At 37.9% G+C, this 19802-nt stretch overlaps 1 protein-coding gene across 2 annotated transcripts in view; it reads left to right on the forward strand.

Annotated features, from left to right (window-relative positions):
• ube2h (ubiquitin-conjugating enzyme E2H) overlaps positions 1-1967 on the forward strand; it is a 29794-nt gene extending 27827 nt beyond the window's left edge. For both annotated transcript variants that reach the window (XM_084407393.1, XM_084407394.1), the window contains exon 7: positions 582-1967. In XM_084407393.1, coding sequence (XP_084263519.1) covers positions 582-706 — 125 coding nt within the window. In that variant the 3' untranslated portion in view covers positions 707-1967. The remainder of the gene's footprint in view (positions 1-581) is intronic.
• The last annotated feature ends 17835 nt before the right edge of the window (positions 1968-19802 follow it).

The raw sequence follows: 19802 nt of genomic DNA on the forward strand, positions 1-19802 counted from the left end.
GTATGCTTTTCATTAGGCAAATTGAGTTTCCAAAAGCATGAATGTTGGTATCATGACCCAACATAAAATGTTTTGGTAAAAATTCACTACAGTTAAAAATGTTTTAATGTCACTTAGATTTTCTAAAAATAAACTATTACTTTTATTCAGGAAGGACACATTAAATTGATCAAAAGTGACAGTAAAGACTTAAATTTTTAGTGTTACAAAAGATGTCTATTTCAAATAAAGGCTGTTCTTTTGAACCCTCAGGAATAAATTACATTTCAAAATATTTTAAAATAGAAAACACTTCTTTCAAATTGTAATAATATTTCTCAATTACACAGTTTTTACTGTATTTTTGATCAAATAAATGCTGCCTTGGTGAACATAAGAGGCTTTTTCAAAAACATTTCAAACAAATCTCCAAACCTTTGAACAATAGTGTGAATATAGGTATATATTCGTTAATTTAGTGATACAAAAGTGTGATTAACTTCATTATTTTATTAAATTCGATCTTTTTTTTGTAGTGAAATAATTATTTGCTTTCTGTCTTTTCCCCATCCATCTCTTTCTGTCTCGCTGTTTCTCTTCAGAATACATCCAGAAATATGCAACAGAGGAGGCTCTGAAGGAGCAGGAGGAAGGAGCGGGCGACTCTTCTTCAGAAAGCTCCATGTCTGACTTTTCAGAGGACGAAGCTCAGGACATGGAGTTGTAGTTAAGGGCGACAGTTTCTCCCCTTTACCACAGAGACTATATTATTTCCTAACCATGCGAAGCAGACTATAAAAGATTCATATTTAAACAAGGTGATTTTTTTTTTTTTTTTTTTTTTTTTTTTTATCGTTATTATTACTAAACCAGGATTTTTATGGATATCTAGCGTTGACGATGAATACGGCCGGGCACACTCTCTAGGTGTTCTATCTCTACTTCTTGGTGGTTGTTTTTGTTTTTTTTCCTTTGTTTTTTCTCCCGTTCACTCTCTCACTCGCTCTCTCCGACACCCCGACAAAAGAAAGGCTTGTAGTGTTTCCCCCCTCGATTCCACGTTGGTAGCTGCGTAGCTGGAATGCATGTCATCGCCTCCCTAATCCACCTTTTCCGACGCAGACCGACGGGACAGAGGCCGTATTTAACCGGGGGTGCCCTTGTGATGTTACTAACGTACTGAGAGTTGTGTCTGTGATGCTCTGATATATGAATCCCCTCAGCTTAGACCTTTTTGCAAGGACGGTCTTCAGGTGGAGCTGTCGCAGTTGGATCGGACACGTTTTGCCTCATTACTCCCCTCCACCTCAGCGCTTTGATCGATCCAGCGCGAGTCATTTTGAATTCTCGTTGCTTCCCTGGTTTTTTTTTTTCTTCTTCGTCTTTCGTTTGTTTGTTTTCTCTTTAAACAGCTGTTTTAAGATAGCAACGCTCAAGAGAGGAATTTCTCCTTTCTCCTTTTTATTTGGCTCTCACCTTGAGGGGAAGTTTCCACGCTGTACGTTAAAGCAATCATCAGGATTTTCCAGAACGTCGCACACATTCTGCTCACCAATCAAGCTCACGATCCAGCGCGTCTACGGCGGAAAATATCAGTACGACTCCCTTTAAGTTCCTCGAGCGTCTTTTTAAAGAGGATGTAGATGTAGAGGCTAGCACACCGAAGCTCAACTTTTTTTTTTCCACTAGCTCGATGTTTCTGGCTTTTGTTCCCTCGTTGTGGAAGTCCCACACCCACAAAACGTGGCTCTACACTGTGTGACCTTCCACAGTGACCTTCACTAAACGACCAGGAAAGTGACTGTCCTGCTTTACGGAGCACAATCTTTTATTTTGTACCAACATTGTATGCACAGAGTGTTTTGTCTTTTTCCTCTTAATGTCTCGCACCCTCTCCCTATTTACGAGCATCTTTTTTTGTACATTTGTTGTATGATGCGGAAGTGGAGTCGTGTAGGACTTTGTTGGTCTAGCCTAGAAGAAACCTTCAAGAGAAAAGAGACAAAAAAAAAAAAAAAAGACTTTTACTAACATTTGTAGAGTTCATCATCTTTTCCTATTGCTTGTGCATAACTATGATAGCTGTTGTTTGACCTCATGTAGATCTAGTTAGTTTTACTGGGTGGTGAAATCAAAAATAGTTGTTCATATGGATTTAGGTTTCGTAACCTGCTTGTCCGAATACAGATATTAATCGAAGGATCCCATTTGGTAAGATCTGCCTCGGAACTTCTTGTGGTTTTAGGAGAAGGCCGAGTAACATTTACTAATGCTGAGGTGGGGTTCGGCCGCTACGGTGTGGAAACGGGCAGATATCTTCTGTATAAAGAGCTTTTGAATTTCAACATCTCCAGATATCATCAGTGGCATGTTGGTAACATGAAGAACCAGATTTAGTTTGTGTGTGTGTGTGTGTGTTTTGCAGTATTCTCACAAATCTCGCATTCTGAATGCACTTGCAGATTCATTCATCGTCCAAAATGTAAACGAAACGGGGTTGAAGTGACGCGTACGACGTTCCAAAACAGACGTCGACCCCAGCGGAATGGCATTAGGGGAGGTGTTTCAGTTTAGTTCGGCTCGCGTTGAACGATTCAGAGCTGCTTATTTTTATCCCGTGGCTTTTTTTTACGTTCTCTCCTGTTTTTCATTTTTAATTAAATCAATGCTTTATGGGCAAAGCATTTGACTTTGTTTTAGCCCAAGTCAAGAATTGGCCAAATTGTGCAATGGGGAAAGAAAAGTCTCAGTTACTAAGTCTAAATCAAATTTTTGGATTCCTATTTTTTCCCTCATGCGGTCATTGGGGGTTCATATTTTCAAGAAAAAGAAGAAAACCCACTTATATGCAGTATTGTATTAAGAGGAAGTTATATTGGTCACAAGGAGAGAGACGGCATATGTTTAGACAGGCCTTTTTTTCACATCTTTCAGACATGTATGGAAGAAAATGCTTCTCGGTTGTGGTTTGGTTGCCTTGGTAAACATTTTGCCATGCCAAGCAACACGCACCCTGACAAACACAACAGACTCAGCTTCTCTTTCATTTCTGCTTCGTTTTTGATCCAATGTGAGAGGCAACATGTGGAGATTTAGTTTAAAAACATATATTTTTTCCTTTGTTTTTAACTGTCATGTCAAAGAGTAAAATGACTAAAGAATTTGAGAATCTCAAATAAACAAATGTATAAGTGTGCTTCCGATATAATTAGAAATTATACCATTTTTTTGTGAATTTATTTCCTAATTTTTGAATTCCTATTTTTTTCCCCTCATGTCAATAACAGAGGCATCCATCTGAGCAGGTAATATGTGCTGAAAAGGTGTGTGGGATTGAAGGGAGTTTTTATTTTTTTTATTTTTAAGTTGTTTAGTGGGTGGGGTGGAATAAATAATTACAGTGTGTCCTTTGTGTTTTGCACTCATAAGCCCCCAGTGCTTACACACACGCACAAACATTGCACACGTACACATTCAGGGGACAGCAGTTATTAATGTCGTGGTCTCCAGCTGTTTGTTTGCCTGAGAGAGAGAGAGAGAGAGAGGAAGAAGAGGAGATGTGTCTTCCGGCTGCTGCCGTGGCCTCAGAGGCTCCCCCTGCTGGCCCTCTCGGCCAATGGCATCGTGTCTCTTGCAATTGTGTTGATGACGAGCTTTCCAGTGCACTTTGCATGCGTCCGGTGTAGAGTCCAGTCTAATTGAGTCCTGGCTGTCCACTCCTTTAGTCCCTTATACCTGTGCTTCAAGAGGGTGCGCAGACATGGGGCTTATGTGGGCACACAGCATGGATTTATTTTTTAATTAGTATCTGTATCTAGTACCTAGTGTGTGATACGCTGATTTAAAAAAGAAAATACACTGTTTTTTTTTTCCTTTTACACATTTTTTCTTTTATCCCAGATATTATGGTAATTTGCCCCTTTTATTTCCTTAACCATTAATCTTACTCTATTTTTTGCCATTCTTTTTTTTTTTTTTTTTTTGCATTGTGAAGTGGGCATGCCTGTCACAAAGGACAAATGCTCTTTATCTATAGGATTATAATCTCTTAAATAGCTGTGTACAGTAAACTGTAATAACTTCTTTTTTAATAAAATATTAAATATGTGTACAAACTGCTTTGCATCTTTCTTTAAAATGGGTCATTTTGTTTTTCATTTTCATTCAAGCATTTTAGTGTCCCCATCATGTGTTAATTGGGTGAAATGTTAAACTCACGATAACCCCACCCCACCCCCCCCCCCCCCCGCCCCATCATATAAGTTTGACAATATCACAATTAAATCATCATGAAGTAAATAAGTAGATGTTTTCTTGTTAACAAAAAAAGGAATTGTATTACGAACTTAAAATAAAATGTATTTATTTTTAAAAAATAAAATAAAACGTAAAAATAAAACAAATAAGCATGTTTTGCTAACCATTTTATTTCAATTGCCATTTAGTTTGAATCCATTTTCTTCATAGACTGTAAACTGATTTTCTTGAGACCGACAATCACTTTAATGATCAAATACCGTTCCTTACGTCATCTCACAGGAAATTACATCATTTTTGGCGCGAAAGCTACAGCTTAAACATCAGTAAGTATAAATCCGTTGTATGAATTTTATGATGTTTTGCTGGATTTGTCGGTTTGTTTAAATCTATAACGTTTCACCTAATACAGAAATCAGCATGATTTTTTTATATATTTCACAATGAACTTACTAACGGTCACTCAGTCCCTCGCTTTAAATGAGTTTGACCAGAGCATATCGACCATTAATCTATGCTTTTTTTTTAAATAGAAATAGGCTACTTAAATTACAACTCATTGTAAAACTCAAATGATTCAGACTGGCCCAAATGATATTCCGATATATTTGAATTTATATTAAAAATATTGAGATGTATTTTGAATACCAGTGAATGGGTAAATTGTAAAGCCTAGCTCTAGTATAGGGATGCTTCCCCCGGCCTCATCATTTACATGTATGATGTTGTTACTCTGTACCACCACTAGATGGCAGACAGGTTTCAAAAGTGGCCAAGAGGAGAATAATATGCATTAAAGTCCATTATCTAATATTTATATTAAAACTGTTGCAAGAACACCAAAAAGCCTCTTCATTTCATCCAAAAAATAGACTTAATAAATCACAGCATAAAGCACTAAAGACATAGCAGATATAATTTAGGCCATCTAAAAGTGGCCCAAATGCATTACATTACTTATATCTTACTATTTATAAATCTAACCTTTCATTGAAGTAAAACAATTGAAAGTGGTGGTGGGTAAATCACATTATGAAATAAATATTTTTCTCCAAAACACGTTAGAACACTCCCTAGAAATTCTTATGAGTCAAATATCTATATATAAGTATAAGTATATTCCCATTCATTTTTTTAGCACACCAGGTGACTAGGGACATGAAATTGTCCAGCCATGACTTCTTGTTTCACATGAGTTTAAATATGAGGAAACACAAAGGCCAAATTCCCTTAATCATCCATCGCAATGAGTAAAACCAAAGAATATAGTTCTGATGTGCAGCAAAAGATTGTTGAGCTTCACAAAATAGAAAGTGGCTGTAAGAAAATGTCTAAAGAATTGAAAATCCCCATTTCCACCATCAGGGCAATAATTAAGAAGTTCCAATCAACTAAAGATGTTACGAATTGAATCCTCCTGGAAGAGGACGCGTGTCTATCGTCCTAACGCACATATATGTATATATATTCAGTTGACAGACACGACTGGGACTTCAGAAGGGACCAGAATCAACACAAAAATGTTTCACTGAGCACAAAATGAAGCTTCTGCCACGGGGGTCCCAGTTCCCTGACCTGAACCTGAACTAAAGAGGAGAAGCACCAACATGGAGCTGGGAATCTGAAGGATCTGGAGAGGTTCTGCGATCTTCTTGTCAGGTGTTCTCCAAACTCATCAGGCATTATAGGAGAAGACTCAGAGCTGTTCTCTTGGCAAAAGGAGGTTGCAAAAAGTATTGAATAAAAGGGTGACTTTAATTATGGCCAACGTGTATTGGAGAAAAACACTTATTTCATAAAGAGATTTTATGAAGAGAAGTTAGATTTTTGTAATTAAATATCAAAAGGTATTTTCATAGGCTTCTTTGCTCACATTTACCATTGACCAGCAGGTTCCCCATGTCCATGAGTTACGCAAACTAGAATCCTAATCCAAATGTAGTGCCATTAGTGGCCTGCAGGGGACGATATCACTCGTTTTCAAGGGAGGAAACAATTTAGTAGCATAAGGCAAATTAATCTTTTCAACCCAAACATCTCTGTCACGCAGCAGTCTGTCCTCACTTGTTCTTTCATGCTTAAGGAGAATTAACAAATGAGTACAAACTGTATGCCATTGCTCTCCTTCAGATTTCCCCCTGCTTTTTCTGCTTCTCTGTACCTTAAGCACATCTGTTTTACCCCATTATAACTCCAGATTCCCCCCCCCATTAACATGAGTCTATGAGTAAGTAGTCGAGGAGAAGAAGACATCGAGCTGGGACAGAAATGGGGCAGTGCGTATTCCTCTTCTTTCCAAAGACCTGACCTCCAGTGATGGAGAAACATGAGCTCCTCAATGAAATATTTAAAGCCTTTATCTGCAGTGCGATGGTCAAGAGGGCTACAGGCCTACATGATGTAATGCCCAGCCCCAGACTGCCTCCCTGATTGGCCGGAATTATAGCTTTACCGTCATGTGACCAGTCCCTGTGGTTCAGGGAACTCACAGGAGAAGCTTGATACTCTTTCATATTCGTTAATGTCTCCATCATTTTCACTTAAAACAATTTCGGACTAAAGGGCTTAGAGGTAATGTGTCGGGATTTGTTTTCGCAACAATCTGATAGATGGCATGCGCAGAAAAATTTAATTATGGAAAGATATACAAAAAAAAAAAAAAAAAAAAGGGTTGAAAGTGCTTCAGAATGAATGGCAAATATTGTTTAGCTTTAACAGGACTGCAGCTTTGAAAGGATAAGAATGATGCGGCAGTTGATATCCATCCCTATAATCACAGTCTGCACTTTTGAACTCTAATCAGTAAATGAGTTTGCAGATAATCAGCAAACAAGCAACGTTCTCAGAATGTTTTGGCAAGGTTATCAACAAACGTTCTTCCAGAAACACTTTTTATCTGGTCTTTAATAATCAAAATAACTCAAATGTAACATTTTCATAACGTTAATTGCTCCTTTAAAGTTCGCATAACCAAAACGTAACCAAAACCATTGAAATAACTTAATGGGAACGTTAGCTAAATGTTCTTAGAACATGGGTACACCCAGAATCATAGTGTGTCCTATCAAGGTATCATATGGTTGATTTGACTGCATCATTGTATGATAATAAAAAAATATATATTGTAAGAAACAACCAAGACCATAAGCTAAACTATTGTCTTATTTTCATTTCATGTCAGAGTGCGTCTCCTGTGAAACGGCATCCTGATGCTGACATGTGAGACAGTGGATGTTGAGCGGCTGAGCGTCTCTCGTGTCAAGGACTCGGTTACTAAACCAGCCCAGCTCTGTTATTAATGGATGACCGTCTGATTAAAAACGCCTCAGACAAAGACACAAATGGCAGATGCTCTGACTCCCCGTCTCCATGGTGACTGATAATGCCAACTTAGTTAAATGTTGCTGATGGTAAGGTGATAAAAAAAAAAAAAAAACATGGACAAAATTACTATTCTTTTATTAGTATTAGTATTGTTATTTAAATATCATTTTATTCAGGTATTTTGTGCTTATTAGTAAGTGTTTTATTTTATTAATCCTTTAACAATCAAATTGCATGAGCAGATTTTTATACCAAGTTTCCTATTTTCTTCTTGATTATCTGAAATGCTTCTTTCCATTTAGGACCAAACAATATCAGATCAATATTAATTATATTACACCCCCATGCAGTCTATTAACAGCATCTCAATATATTCTCAAACCATTATCCGCACTAGAATGATTAAAATGAGCTTTTTGACAGTCTGCAATAACATCTTCTTCCTGTGTCTTTGCAGCTTGTTTTAAAGCTTTTAAGAGATGCTGTGAAATATCATTCAGAAATAAAATTGTAATACATATTTCATTTACAAATAAGGGACTAAATTATGAGCAACAAAAATTTTACAAAATTTTGCTTTCAAGAAATTGTTACTGTTAAATCGATTAGCTGCATCTGACAAAAGTTTGTAAATGTATATATATTTAAGCCTATGTATGTGTATATATACATACATATATATATAGACACACACACATATATTGTATATTTAAATAGTTTATGTTAGATGTGATTAATCGATTTGACAGCTCAAATAATTTATATATATATATATATATATAATCATTATTTATTTATTTAAGATTTAACACAGTATCCTGGATATCTCTGTTATATATATGTGAATGAAATATTTTCCAGTTTATAGTAACACCTACATCTAACATTAAACATTTTTTATTTCAGTATTACTAAAAAAACATGAATGAAAAAAAAATAGCAGTCTTTCTATTTTGATATTGTTAATATTATGAACTGAAATAGGAATTCCTAAATAATAATAATTTAAAATGATTTTAGAAAGAAAGCAAGCTATTCTTTTCTTATACTTTCTTATTACTAAGTGTTTTATATCATTTTATTACTAAGGGATTTAATGATTATAATACTTTTCCCCCCTGTGGAAACCCCAGAACAAACTATATTAATAATTACAATCTCTTAGAATTATTTTAATTATTTTAAATAATCATTTGAACCACAAACGGTGGATTGAAAACTGTTGGTGACACTCTATATACGTATAAGTGTTATATAGTTCTTATAACTATAATATTAACCCTATAGTATATAATATTTAATGTATAATATAACAGACGAGGTATGATAGATGTTTGTCAGTACATCAAATGCTCCGCTGGTCATCTGTAAACTATTCCACCACGCTTTTTGTTCCTTAGGCCCGTATCATGTATCGTTCGATGAGGGCTTCAGTAGTGCCAGAAGAGTGGGCCGGTTACACCCGATACCCGTCCTGGCAGGTGGGGAGGGCTCTAAACGTCATATGGACCGACAGGTAGCTGCAACGAAATGACTATTTTAAAAATTCAACAGCTTTACTCAGCTTCCCTCATACAGGTGATCCGTGGCTCGTGTTTCAACTTTTCCAGAAGTTAATCAGGTGAATGAAGAGTGGACGGGTGAGGGGAGGACTCGACCAGGGCTGACTGGTCAACAAAGAGCCCTTGGGATAGGTTTCACTCCGGCTATTCGGTTTGAATAGATGTAACCAGAGCCGCCAGACTAACGCCACCGGCATAATTTAAAAATATAGAGGGTTTTTTTTTCCACTGAGGTGTCAGTATAGGCTTCAACTATCAACAGCAGGTAAGTGGACTCGGGGGTTGTGGGTAACGTGGACCGGTATATATATACGAGGAGCGACCCAATGGAGGACAGCCTCGCTTCCCCATCCACTGTGATGCACCGACTGCAGCTGCTCTAAAGATGTCCTGATGTCTTCCAGGATGGAGGGATACTGTCTGTGATGACGCCTGCATTGGGTAACCTTTTATATTAGTTTAACTTAAGATCATTTTATTTTTAGACTGCTAAAATGTTATCCTTGACCTATAAGTAGTTGACACTGGGGTGCAGGCAGACCTAAACCTATACAGGAATTATTCGAAATAGTCAGAAATGACTATACACATAGATTAGAAATAAACAGAATTAGACTTTATATGGTACTATTTTATAGCCTATATTTTTATATTCAAGCAACAATGCAGAGCACAATAATGGATTCAGACTGCTAACTAAGGAAGACTGTTATGTAAAAGGATGCTCGTGTAGCTGGTAGGGCCTGCAGGCATATAGAGCAGATGAAATGGTGCGTTTGAATGCCTGTTCATTACTGACCATCTGGATGATGTCATCTGATCCCAAAACCCAAGACCTGCGGGACACACACAGGGAGAAAATCCTGAACCAATGCAATGCATTATCACTTATTGATAGACTGCTGAAGATGTATGCTGCTTTTTTAAATTGTATTATTATCATTATTTATTTATTTTTTCTAGAATAATTTTTTCTAGATCAGAGAAATAGCTGGTCTTCAGCTGGTTTAGTTCCCAGCCAACTGACCGGTGCACAAAAACAGGCAAAAGTTCTCTTCGGTTAGGCTGTTAGACCAGCTCAGACTAGCAAACCAATTTAGTCTGGTTCAAGACTCTTTTTCAGATGAGTTCTTTCATTCCCCCTTTTGCTCTCTCTCTCTCTCTCTCTCTCTCTCTCTCTCTCAATACAGACAGAGCCTCTTTGTCTGCCAGTAATACAGGTAAACACCTGTCTTGGCCCTCACAACACGTCACATTTAGTCCAATATGTGTTTGTAAGAGTCTGCTCTGCTGTCTAAACTAAATTAACGACAAATTAGTCCGAACACTGCGATATTAAAGGCATGCTCATATTCTAAATAACTATTTTCACAGTGTATATTCAGATATTCTGTTTATAATTTATTGTTCAAATTATTTACATTTAGCCTATATTAGTACAGCACTGATAAATAAAGAATAAGACATGCAAAGTATACTGCGCAATTTAAAAAAAAAAGTAGGCCTATAGGCCTAATATAAATCAGAGACACGGCGTGTTGGGACAAGAAATATAAAAAAAATAGACTGGTTGCTGTATTTTTGCCAAATAAAATATATCACGAATTCACACCACGAAGGCCAGCGTTCGATCTTTTAAAAATAAGCTCGTTTCAACAACGTTTCGGTGACGACAAAAGTTTGCATTTACTTAGAATTCGTTAAATTAACGTTCGCGTGATGACGGAGGCTAACCGTAACCAACGGATGTCCATCGCTGACAAACAGAAGTAAAGCAACTAGCATTATTTTTCGCTTTGTAGATTTACATATCAGAAAGTTATATGAAAAGAAACGTTAATGTTTTGTTTTTAACTCTTTCGAGATAGTTGAGATAGACAATTTGGGTTGTTTACTGACAGGAATTCTTGAAAATCTTCGAATAATTCGCACTCCTGAGACTATAAAATGGTGCTGTTGTTGCAGTTAAAAAGCTGCTCGGTTCATCATTTTTGTATGGTAAAATTAAAACCCGTCTCCAGAATAATTCGGGTTTGAAAATCTTTTAATCCGAAGATGAAGTAACCCAGTGCCAGCTGTAGCCTAACGTTATGCTAGGAGTGCAGCAGAGCTCAATCAGAGAGCCTCGCCTCCCGTCAGCTCCACCTTAAAAGGACAGAAAAAAGCACCTGAGTTAGTGACATCAAAATGCTGGAGACAAGAGGAGGGTTGGATTATTCCTTCGGCACTGGGGTAAGATGCTTAACTAATTATCTTTCCATTGGCAAATCCTCACGGTTGCAGACTAAACAAGCGGGCTACCTTCTGTGCATATCGACACGTTTAATTTTGTCTGCATGTTGAGAAGAGAAAAGCTGAAATTCTGAGAGTCGTTTGAGCACCTGGAGCTGCGCAGGTACAGTGACTCTCCAGGTGGAAAAGAGAGGGAGAGAGAGAGAGAGAGAGAGGGAGAATATGTAAGGGGGGGAAAACTGGGCTGCATTTGTTATTTGATACTCAGGAAGTCAGTGACGACGCTTTGACTTCTTTGTCTCATTGAAAAATGCTCGATTATGCGGCGAGAGAGCTTGATAAATCCGCGTTCACTCATGGAAGCGAACGAGTTTAAATCAGCGCGAGCTCGGCGTGGCGCGTTTGGAGAAAAGTCGGGTCGTTTTTCGATAGCAATCGCTCAGATTGTCGTCGAACCTGTGCAAATAACGTAGAGAAGAGCAAGTTTTTAGATTTTAGTTGTGTTAAAAGCTGTGTTAGCGTTCATAAATAAATAAATAAATAAATAAACTAAAGGAAGAAGCCGAGTCTGAAAAAAGTCAGGATTTTGAGACGCACGCATCAGGTAAGTTTTTAAATAATTGTTTAAAATCAAACGTAAATTTCAGACTAATAATGGATTGTATATATATAACTTGTTTTCTTGCATATTTACCTATGAATTAACATATTTTTACGGGTTTTATGGACTGAGAAGGAAAAAAAAACTATATAGGCTATTTTTGTTATTATATTACAGATTATATTGGATGTTTTTTTTTCTCAAGGTTATTTACAGAGGATACAACAGAGGATACTTGTAGTCTCAGTGCAGAAATAAGGCGCATGTGTGGAAATGCATGCACAGCATCCCTCTGCAAAAATAGGGCTGGATATCTGAGTGGTTGACGCATAACGTTTTTATCAGCATCAATATGTTATGTTCAAATTTATTTAGATATTTAAGGAAACGTGTTTTTTTTTAGGTGCTGTAACTGATCGCCACTTTTTTTTTGCTGTTTTCAAACTTCTTTTTTGCCATTACCAATTCAATTAATTTAATTATACTAAAAAATAACTCAGTATGAGATTATGTAGGCTATAGCCTAATAATAAAAATAAAAAAACGATGTAGCCTATAATAGGCTATCTGTAAAATATGTAGCAATTATTTTAGTTTAAAATGGTTTTAGGTGACAATAGCAGGTCAGACCGCTTCCCAAAAGTATTTCATGTCATCAACCCATCTACACCATTTCCAGGGTCCCGCCTAAATATAGCAAAATGTGATAATCTTTTTGTTTCTGATTTTTTTTTTTTTGTTGTTGCGTTGTTTGCATAGGCTTAAAGAGATTTGTTTAGTAGTCTAGGTGCAACTCGTTATTCTATCAACTGCATGTGGATAAAAAGTCGAAGTTACTAACATGTAACCGCAAAATTATTGGGTTATGTAGCTATACATTAATAACTTAGATTTTTTTTTTAATTCAACAAAAGCAAAACAATGACACTGAAAATTATTCTAGCCCACATGAACAATTAATTCAGAATTAACTCTTAATTTATTATAAAATGTAAGTATATTTTTATTTGCATTGCATGTTACAAGTAGCCTATATTTTAGATATTTTCATCTTGCCACGCATCACCACAAAACATACAAATGCCTACATTAAAAATTAGTATTTAAAATAAATAAAACAAGTAGCCTATTTATATTTTCTACAAAATATATTATTTTCAGGTAAACAACACACGCGATATCAGTGATTGTTTTGTCTACAATCACCTTGGGAGAACGAGTAGCCCCGGGCGTTGTCCTTTTGGGGGAGACTGAACTAGTCTGGCCAAATCTTTCCTAAAATAACTGAAGTTCGAGGAGATACTAGCTAATTAGACAAATGCGATTAACCGGGAGCTTTGAGACTGTTATTGAGGTTAACGAGAGGTGCCAACGCACTCGCACGCAAGCTTATTGATGATGATAAAAAATGACGAGACTAAAAACATCAAAAAAAAAAAACTTCGATAACTCCTGCCGTATTCAATGTAAAAACAACCGGGCAGAAATATGACGCAGTGCAGGGTTCAAAAACACTGCATTCAAGATCAACCTCTGAATAATCTGAAAAATATAAATAGCCTAGTTATAATTTTATCAGGATCGAATGAATTGGTCTTTTAGGTATTGTGGATTGACCTGAATTCAAATAATAATAATAATAATAAATCAGATAATAGTCCATGATTCTGGATCAAATAATAACAATCATCAGCATTACACAGTGGATTATTTAATTAATTTATGCTATTTCTGTAAATATTGCCTATTTTTTTGTTATAAAACAGAAATTAAAACAGATAATTTGTGTTGGTAAAGTAAATGTTTGGCACATTTTATATAGTTAGGCACTGGATTCACACTCTTGTATTCACAATTTGGGAAATTGTGAGAGTGATGACATTTTATTCTGCGCACTTTCATGTTTTACAACATGCTTTGTGTCAAGACACTCAGCAAAAAATAGACAGTGAAGTCGTCATGATGTTATCATATGAGAATTTGTTTCTTTCATTACGCATGGGTGGGGGCGAAACAAAATGAGCTAGACCAATTTGACTATGCTGGCTTCTCAACTTGGCTTTTTAGAGGTATTGATTATTCCAGGAAATTGCAAGAGGAGTCCTGCTCCGGGAGCCATTTGGGCGTCTGAAAAATCACTTAGAACATCATTTTTGATCTGGAATCAATCTGGCCTCCATCTCCTGCAGGAGCTGAGGGAGCAGGAGCTAATGGCTGTTCCTGCATGGGTCCTCCTGGGTGGGGCTGTAGGCTTCGCCTATCGGGGAGGAGGGTGCTCGAGGTCTGGTGGCTTCTCCCATAGCAGATGGCATGTAACCAGAAGATATAGAGTCGAATGCAGCAAGCTCTCTTGGGTGCTGTGTGTTTGATAATGTAGTGTTGGGTTTTTTGCTTAAGGCTATAGTGAACCCAGCAACATGGCGTCTCTTGTGTCCGCTTTACTCAATGGTGATGATTATGCTCAGGGTGATGTCAAGTACTAAAGGAGCACGTTGATGGATCTCTGCAGGCTTTAATTGCACATTTGTCTGCTGTGTTTGGAAGGACATCATTGTTTTTTATCATCACTCCCATCATGCTCGGACATGGAAACGGTAAAGGGATCGTCCTTTTGGTATAAATCCAGAAGTTTGTTTGATAATCTCTAAAGATTATCTAAAGACAATTTCATTTGAGGAAAAGACTGTCCGTTCTTAAGGAGATGCAAGTCCCTCCTCAGCATAAAGTACGATTATGTATTAATATAACTTGGTGTAATCTCCTCAACAGCTAATTAAAATGCCTGGTTGAGCACATTATGGAGGATAATGTCAGCATTTCAATTGATTCAAAATTTTCTATGTACCCATGTGGAGAGTCACTAGTGTGTCCTTTGTAATTTTAGTGATAATCCAACAAAAGTTACAGCTTTGCAAAGCATTGGATTTTTATTCTCATTTTCCATGAATTGGTAGTGTCTTTTATGAAGAATCTTCAAGAGCATGGTGCTAGAAACACCAAAGCTGCCAAGGTCATTGGTTCAATTCCCAGGGAATGTGTGAACTGATGAAATGTGTATCTTAAAATGCAGTGCAAGTTGCTTTAGACAAAAGCATCTGCCAAAATGCATACAAACTAGACTTTCCCTCCACTGGTTTAACCGTTTTTATTTCACCGGATTATTCTGTAGTGAATCTTGTCTTTCTTGGCTTGCTGTCTCTCTGAAAATCACTTTAGCGTTTCCTTTCTCACTCTCTGTCTCTCTCTCTCTTTTTCCATTTAGGAAGAAGGGTTCTTCTCAACCTCCTTAACCAAATCTCCCCAACCTCCCCCGTCCACCCCCCTCCCCGCTGCTCAATCGTTCTTTCATTGGTGTTGCTGGAGGCCGCAGGTTGTCTTAAGGGGTGAAGCTGACAGACTCCTGTTCTGTGTATGGCACTGGTAGAATTCACTGTGAAAGCACACTATCAGTGAATTACCAAAGGGCCATAAACAGAGCAGAGAAAGAACCACGTGATGGCCAGTTTGCTTCAGATTTGCTCTCTGGTGTAAGTGGGTACAGATTCCAAACTCTCTGCTGAGCCGGACGCTCTGCTGTCCCTCTTCTTTGCCTGTTTTGGCACTAGCACATTTTTGCTTTTTTATATATACGTTGAGCAATTATGTGTAGTGCCAATATGGGACAAGACAGAAATGCTGCTAAAAATCTCCTGACCACGAGCAAAAGGACAGACAGCCGTTGGCGCGATTGATCCTCTCCTAGGCAGTCATGTTCTATTTTCAATCCTTCTGCCCAGTGTAACATAAGAAGCGACCTTTGCTGCGGAAAGCCGAAAATTCAATAATCTCGGATCTTTCGGAAGACATTTTCCTTTCTATCACTGCAGCTGAACCCTAAAAGAAGTAGCTCACGGTGGTTTTGCACGGAGATGATTTGTACAGTTGCATTATTACACGAAACCATTTTGTCTTGCATCAAACGCCATAAACGGACGTCATTAATGGAGGACGTTCAGAGATTCATCTTCTCTTGGAAGCAACTGCATCTTCATCGATCAATGTTCTTTCAAAGGGAAACATTTTTTGCAAACATTTTTCTGTACTTCTGTGTAGTGCTACAGTTGCTGATTAAAAATATGTTGGGTTTTTTACGCCTACAATCTTATAAATAAATGTTCTTCATTGGGATTGATGATTCCATGAAAAGCCATTAACGTCCATGGAACCAAAAGGAGTATTTCTAGGAGTGTATTAGAGCCTTTTTTCTTACCCAAAAACTTCATTAATTGTTCATCTCTTATTTTCCATAGAATTAAATAAAAATGCAAAAAATTACTGCTTGTCTGTTGTGGCAAAAACAGCCATTTTCTCCTCCGCTACCGAGTTCAAGGACAAAACCGCAAGGTTCTCTGACGGTATTTGGCAATGGTAGAACTCACACTGGTGAGGTAGTCAGATCCGGTGGTTCTAGACTTGCCAACTACTACCTGAGAACTTCTCCACTGTCAAAATATCATCTCTGAAAAATTGAGAGCACCATTTTGAACCCTGACTGCATTTCAGTGATGTCACAGGCTCCACCCCCGAGTGAGTGACTGTGGGTATTGCGGGTTGGGGTGAAATTCAAATATTCCCCCCTGCGCACCACAGTCTCATAGCTCCTGATGCTTCGCTCATTGATCCAAACTGCTTGCTGATACTAGTCGGCCATGTTTGGCTTTCATTTCATTGTGAATCTCATTATGTTGGACACACAAGACTTATTTCTCTTTTTTTGGGGCTGTGTTAACCAAAATAGGGCATTAAATTGTTACTAATCAAAGTCTACTGAAACCAACCAGATGTTCATATTCATGCTCGAAATAAATAAATAAACAATGACTGGCTCTTGGAGAAGTGGTGTGGCATTTGTGTGAAACAGCTTGTGTTTTGTCGCTTGGTAAAGGGAGAGGCTGCCCTGTATCTGGGTCAATGGCTGCTAATGTAGGTGAGGAGAGGATTGCTGGATTAAGTCCTCTTTATCTCCTTTTGCATAAATCTATTCATACAGAATGAATGACAATATGAAAACATTAGCCATCATTGAAGTGTAATGCCATTTCTAGTGTCAACCAGGTCTCTTGTAGGTGAACTGTTTGGATACTAAATCTGAACCTCATCGACTAAAGATTAATTTTCATTCTAAAGAATATGGAGAATTCGTTAGAGAACTTAATATGTTCATACATTATTTACGAGCAGTTAAAAAGGAAATGGTGTACATATTGGTCACTGAAGAACAAATGCGACCCACTATAGTGGTTTCATCCCTATTTAGACTCATTTTTGCATCTAACAGTTGTGTAGACTTCCAAATGCATTGGAAAATCCCATTAAATTCATTCAGTCGTATAGCTTTCTCCATTGGTTTTTTATCATTATCTTCAGTATCTCTCCGCTTTTGCTGTTCACCTGTGTTTACCTGTCTACGTCAGAAAATCCAAAGTAAATATGCGTATACGGGAGAAGAAAGGAACATTGTCAGATTCCTGCCGAAACTTTGGCTGCAGTAATTGCTTTGTGGGAAATCTCTGTCCATGTGGGCCTTCTCCAGATGGGCCAGCCGGGTCGGGTTACACAGCATTTTCCAGGCCCCCTCCTCTGTACCGACTACTCCTCTCATTCAGTGAATAATCCCTGGTTAGGAGAGAAAGAAAGAGCATGGCTGAGACAGAGCTCGGTCTGTACTCTAATGTAAAGAGAGCATTAGTGGAATGAGATTAGGGTCCATCTCTCTTACGCACTGTCTGATGCCGAGGTGCGCATGATGGTGAGAACATCATCAGTGTTAGAAAGTGATGATGATGGTGGTGGGAATAATATATCCCCTACTTCAGGAAGCATCTGTGCAGTTTTATTCACTGTAGTATTTTGCTTTGTGAAAAAAATGATAAAAGTGTGTGCAAGATAGATAGATAGATAATGACTAAGCTGATTAAGACTGCCTCCAAGGTGATAGGAGTTCAACACACATTTGTAAAGAACGTGTTGTTAAAAAAGCCTATTCGATAATTAACTGTCCATCACTTCCATTATACAAGGAGTTTGTTGTCCTCCCATCAGGCCATAGATAGACATTTATTTTCCTTACTATTTGTATTCATGCTCTTATAATGTCTTTGTTTTGAATGTGTGTATTAATGTGATGTGTGGCACCTGTGCAAACCAAATTTCCTAATAAACTGACAGGCAGACAGACAGGTAGGCTGGGTTTAGTAGAGGGGATAATCCATTAGTTCAGAGCTACTGCTACATGAACGCCTGTGTGTGTGTGTAAGAGAGAGGGCCAGAGGGATGCAGTGTGTATTAAGATATTAGCAGAGATTAAAGCTCTGCCCCAGAGTTTGTGGAGCTCCAGGCTGGAGGAACAACCCCCTGCGGAGAGCCATATCCTCTCCTTAACACAATCAATACTTCTGCCCCATATCCCCCTGATGACACAATACCACCAGACGGCTATTACCATTCGTCTATAATGGCAACCTTCATAAAAAGATAAAAACTTATAAGGATGCCTATACATTTACAGCTCTGAGACTGACGGTGCAATAAGTAACTTTGGCTTGCTTGCGTTAGCAAAGCTTTTTCCTCTGTCTATCCAAATCCAGTTTTAGCTGATTACACAGATCACTAAGTTTATCTATGGGGAACAAGTGATAGGGAGCAAACTCGCAAAAATATGTTAAAAAAAGAGAGGGACAAAACCCCACTATTCTCCTTAAAGTAACACATAAATTGATAGGACAAAAGGGTGTAAAAGGGTGTTGACTGGATCACAATTTTTCAAAATAAAGTTATGGTATATTCCAGTAACTCATTACATATTATATACAGTGAAGCCTTAAAGTCACATTGGAAATTTGCATGCTGATATTAAAACATTAAAACAAATTTGGTCCCCTAATTCAAAAACAGACACTTTACAATAAAATTACATGGATTAACTCAATTACTTTTGCTATTTCAAGTTACATAATTAACATTTAATGTTTTATCATTGAATATGAATTAAAAATAAACAGTATGTTTTTAAACGAACATTAGCATAGATTAATAAAACTGTCGAACTTAAAATTTCACTGTATTGTAAAATGTTTTTATTAAATTTATAAAAAAATACAAAAGCCTTAAAGAAGAATTTCACTAGTGTATTTATGTTACATAAGTATCAAAGATTGCACTACACTTGTCAGTGATTTTACGAGTGACATCACACTTAAATCAGGTACGTAACGCTCTGATGTTAAGATAGAATTGTGGTTATGTATTCGGATTAGAGCTGAACGCTGTTCTGTGAACACGGCCCCGACTGAGGAACAGATTGGCTGAGCACTTGGTCGGGGTGAGGGCGGGACCAGGGCCGATTCTCAGAAAGCGTGCTAATAAGAGTGCCTTAATCTGCAGCTCACGACTGACGCACGCGTGCGCTGAACATCTCCTGCCAGCTGCCACCATGACCTGGAAACCTCCCTTACACGCGGATAGTATACACACTTCCCTTAACGTGTCCCTCTCACTTTGCTCTGTTCAGAACGGACGCGGTTTGATAGGGATTAAGACAGTCGCATGCTTCACATCTCTCTCCGACCGTGGAGCTCCGCGTTGATAATCTGGAAGTGGAGTGGGACGCTGGGATGTGTGCGGTGCCCGATGGATTAGTGCATTTCCCTACTCCTCCCTCGGCAGAAGGACACGGGCCTTAAATCCAGGTTTTAGCCAGGAGGGAGGGATCAGGGCTTATGATGCAACAGGAGCCCCATCCATCACAACAAGCTGGAGGTGGGGTGCGGATGTGACCATGTGTTTTGTTGTAAAGAGGTCATGGAGTT

This window comes from Rutilus rutilus (genome assembly GCF_951802725.1).
Source record: "Rutilus rutilus genome assembly, chromosome: 4".
Classification (NCBI taxonomy): domain Eukaryota; kingdom Metazoa; phylum Chordata; class Actinopteri; order Cypriniformes; family Leuciscidae; genus Rutilus; species Rutilus rutilus.